Source organism: Athene noctua, chromosome 24 (genome assembly GCF_965140245.1).
Source record: "Athene noctua chromosome 24, bAthNoc1.hap1.1, whole genome shotgun sequence".
Lineage (NCBI taxonomy): Eukaryota > Metazoa > Chordata > Aves > Strigiformes > Strigidae > Athene > Athene noctua.
Window position 1 is genome coordinate 8394567 of NC_134060.1, and position 10929 is coordinate 8405495.

The 10929-nt window shown below is 50.9% G+C and overlaps 1 protein-coding gene across 4 annotated transcripts in view; it reads left to right on the forward strand.

The window, feature by feature from the left end:
* LUZP1 (leucine zipper protein 1) overlaps positions 1–8543 on the forward strand; it is a 43610-nt gene extending 35067 nt beyond the window's left edge. For 3 of the 4 annotated variants that reach the window (XM_074926041.1, XM_074926043.1, XM_074926042.1), the window contains exons 3-4: positions 2061–2225; positions 3810–8543. In XM_074926041.1, coding sequence (XP_074782142.1) covers positions 2061–2225; positions 3810–3848 — 204 coding nt within the window. In that variant the 3' untranslated portion in view covers positions 3849–8543. Of the gene's footprint in view, positions 1–2060; positions 2226–2478; positions 2692–3809 lie in introns of those variants that run through there. The other variant, XM_074926044.1, reaches the window with a different exon arrangement.
* Positions 8544–10929: the final 2386 nt, after the last annotated feature.

Consider the following 10929-nt stretch of genomic DNA (forward strand, 5'->3'; position numbering starts at 1 on the left):
GTGAGCAGGCAGCAATGCAACGTGAATGCACTTAATGAGTTTTTCTTGTGGCTGTGACATTAATATGACTGGAGCTGGGCTGTGTGCTGCATAAATTAGGTGAAAACCTAAAGGTAAGCTTTTCTGCAAGTGAAGCTATGCTTACCTTCTCATGGTGGATGGGTCTCAGGGAAAAGTCTCCCTGACAGCATCCAGGGATGTGCTACCTCTTGCCACCTCTCTTCTTTACTTCAGGCACTAATACACAGTGCATCCATCACCATTTCACTCTTGCTGACTCTATATAAGCTTCTACTTAAGCAGCCAGCCATGCCACATCAGTGGTGTTGACCTCAGTAACTTTGTCCAAGAGTTCCATCCTGTTTTGTGCAAATCCTGGGGGTCACAGTCTGTTCCGAGCAGCTTCCCAGGTGCTTGTCAGTGACCAGCTGATTGTCCTCTGGGGTGCTGAACTCTGCATGGGCCCGGCTCTGGTGCCAGCACCAGGAGGTACTGGTCTACATCACCAACACATGGGGGTGGCCAGCCTGATGGCCCGGCCTCAGCTCTTTACCTACAAAACTCTTTGAGACCAGTGTATTTGGGTTGATAGTCATAAATTCATGCTGCCTGGCAGCCGAAAAGGACACTGACGCTGTCAGATGCCCAAGGGAATGGAGCTCCTATACGCTCACCCAGTGGCCTCACCTCTAAAGACAACTACTGTATCAGAAATACAGATGTGCCTAGTCCTTGCTAAGCTGTCCAGGTCCATCAAGATGATTGACATTCATTAAATTAAAACGATCCTCTTGCTTTTGTGAGCAGCCTGGCCCACCATGGTTATCTCTCGCCCATGGTTGGTTGGAGGTCCCCGAGGGACCTCTGCCTGCGTTGTGCCTGTTCACCGAGGTGCTGATGCTGCCATCTCACTTCAGCTGTGGGGCCTGGATCACAAGGGGGAGGTCAGATCTAGTGTTTGCTGTATGTCATCCACAGTGGGGCCAGCTCAGGGCAAATGTTTGCCCATCCAGACCCACCGGATGTCACAGCTTCTTTCTAAGAGCCCATCAAAGCCTGGAGTCCATCTCAGAGATGCTTTTCTGCCAGGCACAGGGGCTGCTGCCTCTCCCTTCCCTGCCATAGGGCAGGGACCAAATCTGTTCCACTGGTACCTGCAGCCCCTTCAGAGGCCATGATGCCATCCCCAAAGTGAGCAGCGCTGGTAAAGCCTTCAGCAGTGCAGTGCAGCCAGTGCTCTTGGCCCAGTAGTTGATGAGATTATTGCAATTATATGATCACCATTGTAATGATTTGCTTTGTTTGTGATGTTGAAGTGATGGTGTCTTACATTGTACAGGAGCTGGTGGATAAGGAGGTTTTCCAGCCAGTGACAGCAACAGCAAAAGCACTGCCATCTTCCCAGGGAGCTGGAGGGTGACAGGGACTCCTCACCCTGCAACTCACAGCAGGGTGCAGCCTCAGTAAAGCACCCGGTGGCTCAGCCAGCCCTGAGGCAGACCGTAGGTGTCTGAATCCCAGGGTACGATCCCAGAAGTGTCTCTGCAGACATTCAGGAAAACATTAGTGAGTTTAAAAGTGCCATGTAGATGCCTACAGCAGGAAAACACTGCAGGACACTCCCACATCACATCCTCAGAGCCAAGAAAATCAGAGATTTGGGTTGCTGGCCACCCCCACCCTTGGTAGTTAAAACTCAGAGTCAGTACTTCTAAGAAACTGCTTCAGTCACTACATTGTGGGATTTTTCTGCTGATAGTCCCTCATGGAGACAAGCACTCTGGGCCCAGCAGGCTGAGCACAGAGTTGTGCACAGGTCGTTCAGCTGAACAGAAGACTCCACACCCATAACTTGGATTAAAATTATTAGATGGTTTTAACAAAAAAATCTTCTTGAAATAGTACGTAAGTGAGGACATGCCAGAGCTGGCCTTATGGCCCAAGTGGCCTCTTGCCAAAGGGACTCAAGCCAGCACCTCACACTGCCAGCCCAGGACCAGACTGTTCCAGACCCCTTCATAGTCCCCGAGTCCCAACCCTCTTTATTTTCCTTCACACAGGATGAAAGCAAAGATTTTGTGCCCAGTTCCAGAAGAAAACAATACGGCTCTTCTGAGTACCTCTCCCAGGTTGACACCCCAGGGAAAAGGCCAGCCACCAAGACGGAGCTGCAGGACCCTGAATCCAACCCCCACGCACCACTGGGTCTCCAAGTGGAGGAGCAGGTATGTGAGTTCAAGGACCATCCAGAAAAGAGAGTTACAAGGCAAGAAGCCAATATCTGAACCAATCTCCTAGTAACATAATTTAAGAGAACTTGTGCAAAATGAATTACCTACCTTTTAGGAGAAATCCAGGCTCAAATTAGCACTGCCCAGAGGTGGAGTGTCTACTGCATTGCCTCTGTAAATTATTCTGCTCATTTCCTATACCGGTAAAAAAGTACTGCCTTATTTTTCTGTTCTGAACTTGTTTCAGTTAGCTTAATGGCTAAAAACATTCTCCAGGGAGTAAGAGGCACTGCATCTAGTCATCCTCTGGCACACATTGGACAATCAGGGATGGAAGAAAAAACATTTGGAGAGACCAGGTCAGAGCCCCTGATTTACCTGCTTCAGATGGCTGCTGTAGTACTAGGGTGCTTGTCTGCTGCTACATACCTGCTGCTCTGCCTCCTAAAACACATCTTCCTGGACACACAAAGAAGTGGAAAATGGCCCACATTGTAGTGAATATGACTTATTGCCTGAAATATGAAAAGATGTGTATTCCAGCCTCTTCAGAGGGAGCTCCCTTCCGAGGAGACAGGGTCCAGGCAGACTTTAATTTCTAGGTGTACAGCCGTGCTTATGTCTGTACAAAAGACTTGCTTTTTCTCCTGTCATTCCCTCTTTGCCCATGTAGGTGCCCAGAGCAAAGTGCATCTTTCCATTTATGGATCACCTAGAGCAGGAAATATCTTACCACCTCAAACCTGTTGTCAGTGTATCTTACTGGATGTGCACAGGAGTTGCTGAGTCTTGATGTGAGAGCAGCAGGACTGCAGTGAGGCAGCTGAGAGCCCTACACAGTCACACCTCTTGGTGAAGCCCAGAGAGACGTAGTCCCAGCTGAGCTTTGCAGACTGACATTTAGAGATAGGTAATGTTTGCAGTAGAGATTAGTGAACTGACACTGTCCTTGTTGGTAGCTGAGGAAAGGGACACTGCAGTGATGCTCTGTGTGGTCACCAAGAGGTGTTACCCACAGTGATGTTCATCTGGCCACATGCAGGCCCCTGTACCCGAAGCCGTGCTGTGCCCAGCCTCCTTTGTGTGCACAGACTGGGGCAACACCAGATAAAAACTTGGGTAAAGGCAGGTCCCTGTAACTTACACACCACCGTTTGGATCTTCTGTCTTGCCCAGGCCTCCACCAGCTGTAACAGGAGCCTGAACACTGTGCACATGGAGATGTGCTCTGACGTTAGATCAGCTCCATCTCCTCTGTGCTGTCAGGTGTCGTGCGTCTCAGTATCCACATGCTGCATGTGGCAGTGGGTGCAGGGTACGCTACAGCATAAAAAAAGATAATAGGCCCTGCCTGTGTGGGCATTCTGCTTTGGGCTTACTCCTCTGTAAACACTGGCAGAGCCTGTATCTTGCAATCCTGCCACTGCCCTCCCCTGCCCCACCATCGGGCTAGGATCCTGATGGGCTTTAGGATGAAAGCCTAAGGGCAATCTTGATACTCTCCCCAAGAGCAAAAATGCTGCCAGAGGCAGCTGAGGTCCTGGCCAGTCTGTGATGCTGCAGGGTTGTCTCTTACAGGGTACTTCCCGTGCCTGCTGGACAACATCTCGGAGATGAGTTGTATTGCCTTCCACTCAATGAACACGCTGCACAGTGGAGCAAGAGGCAGGATAGTACCAAGCTCATGGGCGTCACACCTGTTCGTAACCTCACCAGAGGCTTCAGCTAGCCTGAAACCAGTTTCCTAATGCAATTTGCAAGGTACAGGAGCTTTACCAGTGAATTATTTTTCTTCATTGCTGAAGAGGCAGCTGCAGAGACTTTGCTCAGGGGACTCCCACTTCTCATCTCTGTACCTGCAATCTTAATCCTCTCCATAGGATGATAGGTCTGTCTCCATATGGAAATCTTGACTGCATAGACACTGAATGATGGTACTCCCTGGACAAGAGAGAACTTCTTGTTAATCACTTGCATTTAGACAAGTTCCCAGAAGTATCCCTGTGACTACAGTCCACCAGCCCATGACAGCTGTCCTACACGGCTCCACAACTGAAAACTTTCAGTTCCTGGGGAGAGTTGGCATTCTCCTAATACACCCTTGTTGGCCTGGGTTGTGGTCACCTCAGTACCTGTGTTCCCAGCAGCCTCTGTCTCTAGGCAGGAGGAGACCATTCCCCACTGGTTGCTTTACACATTAAGAGGGAAGGAGAGCAGAAAATGTTGTTTAGAAGCAGTTTCTTCCCTATTGCTGTCAGTCTCCGCAACAAGCTTTGCATGACCTACTCATTGCCAGCTGAGATCTTGCACCAAGAAGTCATCCACTGGGCCAAACCCGCAGCAGTTCAGGCAGCAGTGAGACTTCCTCCTGACTTGGACTGGGGTTGCTTTTTGACCTGAGGCTTTATGACCATCATGCTCTGCAGGCAGCAGCTCTGCTGCTTGCTCCCAGCAGTTGAGCTCTTAAGGGCAAAAGAACCTCACAGACAGGCAGAATGTCCTTCTTCCTTCCAAAACCAGGGTGGAGACAGCAGGATCGGCCCGTGAGATGAGCTCCCGTGTAGCTGCCTGGGCAGCCTCTGTCTGGGCCCCTCTGCAGGGCCACCCCACCTGCCGTGTCTGGGCCCCGGGCTGGGCAGAGGCTGCTTCGCACACAGAGGCACGGTCCCCTGTCTGCGCCCATCGCTGCCGGGGGGACACGGCTCCCACAGCTCCCAGGGGTGCTCGGGCGTTGGGGCATCTGCCCTGAGCAAAGTGATGGCACAGCCAGAGCCGGCCAGCCCCTCCTTTACATCCCCCTCCCTCCCCAGGTGCAGGGCTGCCCCACCCTGCACACAACCACCACTGACCTCCCCCAGGGCTTTCTGCTGCCTCTTGGGAACAGACACCCCTCTGCGGGGGATGAGACAACGCTGCAGAAGGGAAGAGGTCCCTTCTCTCTTTTGGGGGTGCAGTGGGAACAGCTGCAACCCAGCAGCTGCCGTGTCAGAGCTGCACCTCACACTCATCCCAGCGTGTGAGTATCTGTGTGCACAGCTGTACACCACACCTCCTCCCTGCCCTTGGAGTTATATGCCTCAATTCTGAGAGGCAAACCAATCAAAAAAACAGAGCTGGTTGGAAAATATCTATGAAAGCATTTATATAAAAAGGAAAGTGTTTCAATAACATGATTTTTTTTTAAATAAAGATTGTTTGGAGGAAGGGAAAAATTATTTTTGAAAAAAGTGTTTTGTTTTGCAATTTTTAGATGGTTTTCTCAAGTTTATATTTTTAACCCTTCATTTTATTCTTTTGTATTTCATGACATGTATAAATGTCAAGTTGCATAACAAGACAAAAAGATAATGCTTTTAAATTAGTACTAAGTGGCAGCTCTAATAATCTTTAAATTAAATTATATAAAAATAAATTATATCAACTGCTATCTCTTACCATTTCATGTCATGGTAGTGCTAGTAGAGAATGAGATAAATAGATCAAGTATAATGGGAAAATATTTTAAAACTTGAAATCCAAACTAAAAGTGAAAGAAACTGAAATTCTGAGGTTAAATGCAGATTTGTGAAGTGCCTCCCTCTGTCCCATGTTTATCAGGAAGTATTGAAAATTAGTGCGTATTTTGCAATCTGAAACCACAACGGATTATTTTTTTTAAAATAAGCCTGTGAAATTACAATATGCACCCTGAGCACTCTGCTTTGCTCAGAGGTTAACTGTATGGCAGGATCACCCCACGACCACACAAAAAAAGACATTACTGAGATGGTTGGTTGAGCAGCAGCAGCCTCGCTGGCCGAGCTCACCGGCTTCCCACAGCTGATAACCACAACAGCAGCCTCACTGGGAGCAAGTGCCACGTCTCGGCAGCGCTCTCACGGGGCTGGCTTGCTTGCTGGCCTCTGCCAGCCTCGGGATGCTGCGGTCTGACTCTTTGCCCCTTGTTTTCATGTTAAAGAAAACATTTGTCTTCAAAACTAAATATACTGCCTCAGGTCCTCTTCCACCTGTTACATGGGAGATGCTGTTGCAAAAACCCCTCCGAGCCAGTGCAGCTGCTCTGCAGCCAGTGGCCCCAAAGCCTCCTGCAGTACCTGCTGCTTAACCTGAGGGTTTGCATCTTGGCGCTGTGCTTGGCGTGTCCCTGCCTCTTCAGACAGCACAGGCCTTGTTTGCCTCCATTTACATTCCCAAACCCGCTGCTAAGCAGCTCTCCAGCTTCACAATATAGAACTGCTGCTGACAACCTGCTTGGCCTCGCACTCCCGTCTCAGAGAGCAGCAGCGTATTTCAGGAGCCTCCTCCCCCCGCCACGTCGCTGCTGCCCAGGACTCGGAGCCGTTTCCCCAGCAGCCGGGCCGAGCAGGACAGCGGCCCACACCCCCCGGACACATCCACCAGCCCTCTCCTCGTGTTCTTGGCATCGAAACGGCTTAGCATGGTGCTTCCAAAGCTCCTTCCAAGGGAACTGGTTTCAGTCCTGTCCAGGAAAGCTCCGAGTCCCGAGGATACGACACGCTGGGTTAACACAGGCTTCCCTCTACCCACCCACAGAACTCTGACTTACCCACCGGCTCTTCAACCCACGGCCCACCTCGGTAACACAGCCCCATGCCTGAAGTGCAAGGGAAAAACCACCAGCAGCAAGAGCTGTTGGTTTTACCCTTCTGTCAGCCAGGACCAGGCTCCTCCTTAGCCACGGGCAACCGGAGGGCTTCACCCTGCTGCTCAGCAGCTCGCGGCGCACAGCAGGAGCCCCAGCGGCTGCCCCAGCAGTGCGGGCGGCTCTCCGGGCACTGTCTGCTCTCCTCAGGTGCTTCTCACAGGCAAGGTCTCTTCTTTCTCCAGCTGCCTCAGTGTTTTGTTCAGTATTTTAGAGCACATACCTTGAAATCTTGCTTTAGACTCAGTCTCACTGCTTGTAAATAACGAACACAGATGTCAGTCAGTAACTGTACACTGGGTTGTTTCTGCCACAACCGAGATTAAATCTGAGAAAGAAAACCCTCCTGAAAATTGAAAGGGGCCATGCCCTGTAATCATGAGTGCAATAGGAGCTGATTGTATTATTAAACTTATAGCAATGACTTCAGGAAACACAATGTGTTTTACTCAACTTGCACACTTTTTTTGAACAGCTGTAAAATAGAGTCTATGTGTAAATATTGCCATCACTGAAGAAATATTTGTAATTTTAGCATATAAATATAACAGGCTTTTCAGTGGGCTTGATGATGCCATGAGGCTGTGCATCAAGCACTCGGGTAATTCCAAAGTTGTAAATGTATTTGCTGTACAGAGGAGGTGTGTCAGTGCTCGCTTTTCCCAAGGAGACGGAGATGCTGGTCCCTTCTGGAGAGGCAGCGGCTCTCCCAGAGCGGTTGGCAGCAGCCTGAGGGCCCAGCAGCTTCTGCTTCACCGAGCAGCTTCCTTTGTGTCCAGAAGACCCTGAGCAGGCAGAGCACCCCTCCAGTGCTCGGGCAGCGTGGTGGGGTGTCCGGCTGCAGCTCCACCGCCAGCGAGGAGGGGCTCAGGGGACGCCCTCCCCCGCCCTGCAGCCAGGGCCTGCAGGGAAGGAGACGGGCAGGAAGCACAGGGCAGGGTGGCGCACCTTGGTGCTTCCAGAGGCACTTGACACGAGCAGTTTCCCAGCCACAGAGCGAAGCAATAGTCCCGTTGGTGTCAGCTCCAATCCAGCAGCCCCCGCCCCTGCCAGCCTTGTGCCCGCCGGAGCCGCCAGGCGCTGCCCCGGGCCCAGGCTCCCGCCGCCGCTCTGAGGCGATGGAAGGCGAAGGCAGTGTCGGTCCTGGCCCGAGGACCCGAAGGATCATGTTCCTGGGCTGCCCCGCGTGCAGTGCAGGCTCCTGCCTTGGGGAAGCAGCACTCCAGGCTGCATGGAATGTATTTTTAAGAGAATAAATCTATTTTTTTGTATTTGCAGACATATATTTGGGCTAGGGCAGCTTAGTTAGAACAAATAATACAAGAAATCTTTTCATAATCACAGACTCATCCAAGTTAAGCCAATTTTCCAGGGTTACAGTATTGCCTATTTCCCTAAAACAAACTTTGTGTCCAATAAGCTATCAGCACTGTTTCACCCTCTCAAAACTCTCCCTGTCTCAGCATGCTTAGTAGAGGGAAGCCAGCTCTTTCCTCTCCAGGCTGCCCATGCAGTGGATACAGATGGTGCTCACCTCCTTCCAGTTACACAGTGCTCTTAGTCTGCATGCCAAATGTAAGCACACACTTTATCTGCATGTCTCTCCTGACTCAAACACTGTCAGCTCTACAGTATATAACCAATAAAAACTCTTCTCTTTTTACCTGTTTGTGATGTGGTGTTTGTAATGAATCCCTGCAGTGCCCGTTACTCAGAGGTGCTGATGCCCCTCGGTGAGGTGCTGAGGCGGCTCCAGGCAGCAGCTCTGGGTGTTAGTGCTGAGTCTGCCTCGTCCTGCGCTCCCTGCCTGTATCCAGACAGCTCTCACACACGCCGAGGCACAGACAGTGCAGGCAGACAAGGCAAATCAAGTTGAACACAGCCACTCACCCCTTAGACCAAAGGGCCTGGACATGTCGCTGCTGGGGGTTCTCACGGGGGAGATGAGCCACTGCTCTGTTAGAGTTCCCTGACCCAGCCAGTGTAGGCTGCAGTGGGACAGGGATCCGTTGGATGGCTCCTGGAAGAAGCCGGAGGATACAGAGGTCAGTACAAGGGGAAAAGTCCCCTCCACGCTGCCTCACGTTCTGCAGTGTGCTGGCACAGTTAGCGCCCACCACATGCAGGGTGAGCCCCTGTGAAGAGAACCATGGTGTTTGCAGAGAAGTACAGTGGTTAGTAAGAGGCACCACACTTTATATTAGACAAGGCTCTTTTCCTTTATTCTATTTGCAAAACTGGATGCATTTCCAGATTGTTAGTATTGACTGGTATTTTAGGAGCCATCCATAGCTGTCACTTCAGCTGCTACTCCCTGGTAGAACTCATTAAATAAGGTGAGGTCCTACAAAGATTCTCTCTTAAATAATTGTCTAAGAAAACTGACTTTTGGCTTGGCTGAGACCCCTTTCTGTCCCAGTTCATGTAGGCAGCTATTGAACATCATGGAAGATGTGGTTCTTCACCTCTGAACCATAACTGTACCTAAACACAAATGCTGCCGAGTCTGGCTTCTAAGGACAGCAGAGATCTGTAAACGCTGTTGAGCGAAGAGTTACTGTCCATGGCTTCCCCGTCTGTGAAAGTCTCTCCCCTGCCAACACCTTCAGCACATAGCACAGGGTGCTGCTTTTCCTTGTTTGTGATTCAAGTCCAGGCCCACCTGCTGCATGAGGGTGTTACAGTAAATGTACTGGCCTAATGGCTCACCTACCATAGCGCTGCTGCCGAGCCATGAAACTTCACCCTTTTTCTGAAGACTTTCTTCACTCTGTTCTTTTTGATCAGTCATGTCAGCTTGCTTTGGTGGGTTTACGTAGTCCTCGTGTTGCCCCCAAACAAGGGTACCCTCATTACTCCAGCTGTAAATCTTTCTGCTTTAGTTGTACCCATGAGAAAGTTGCTGCTCTAAATCACCTTTATTTGGTGATTTTTGTACGGTGTGATTTTGAGCCCGATGGTGTGTGCAGCCCATGGCCGGACCAAGGCTTCTCCTCCCGTGGGTTCCTGATCAGCCACTCCCAGAGGTCGAAGCAGCACCTTGGTTGGTAACTGGCATCACAGCCGATGCAGTATTTACCCAGGCTAGAGAGGGAGCTGACAGCTCTCCCCTTACCTGTGTTTCCTGACCTTGCAAACTGATCTGCTAACCAGCATCACCGCCCTGCCCAGGGATCAGGGCAGCTGCTCCCTGCCCTTGTGGACAGGGAGGGGACCCGGCCCTGCAGCCCGTCCCTCGGCCCTGGCTGCCGTCATCGTGCACCACCCCTGCCCTGCACAGGGCACAGCGCCTGCCCGTTACCCACCACCGCCTGCCTTCCACATACCCTTACTAACATCTTTTTAATCCCAGACTTTCTTCCTTTTGGCATTTGCACAGATGCAACACAGAATTGTTTTCAAGTTCTCTGCATTCAACTTGAACTGGAATTCTGTGGAGCTGTCACAGGTTTAAGGATACGTAGCCCCTTCAGTCCCTGAAGACATTTTCTGTTACACACTGTCCAAGCACACAGATGGCACGAAGTCAGGCATGGCAGCCACAGCTATTTCCTTTAAAACCACCATCAGATAAAGCAGTTGCATTTGTATCACTGGGTGGCCTAGACGCCACAGGGAAGGGAAGGTCTCTGTCCATTCCCCTCAGCTCGCTGAGGATTCAAGTCAACATCTGTCAGGCCTCAGAAGAGCAGGGTAAAAGCAAGAAGGGAGAGGGGTGGAGGGATCCTCCTGCAGAAGCACAAGCAAGCGAGCAGCCGAGTCAGGAGGAAATGAATGAATAAGTAGGAGGCTGAGGCTTTGCCACTGCACAGCTCAGCTGGGAGGAAAGTCATCTAAGACGGGCCAAGGCCCCCCTGGACTCACCTGCGCTAGCTCAGTTCTAAGCCTCTCTTAGGACTTCAAGGCCAGGATGCATCTCCAAGGATGCATCATGTGGCTCCTACTCACAGCCCGTGACCCCACCACCCCCCTGTACCACAAACATGAAGGCAAACACTTCCCTCTGGCCACCACCAAATGCCTCCCTGGGCCCAG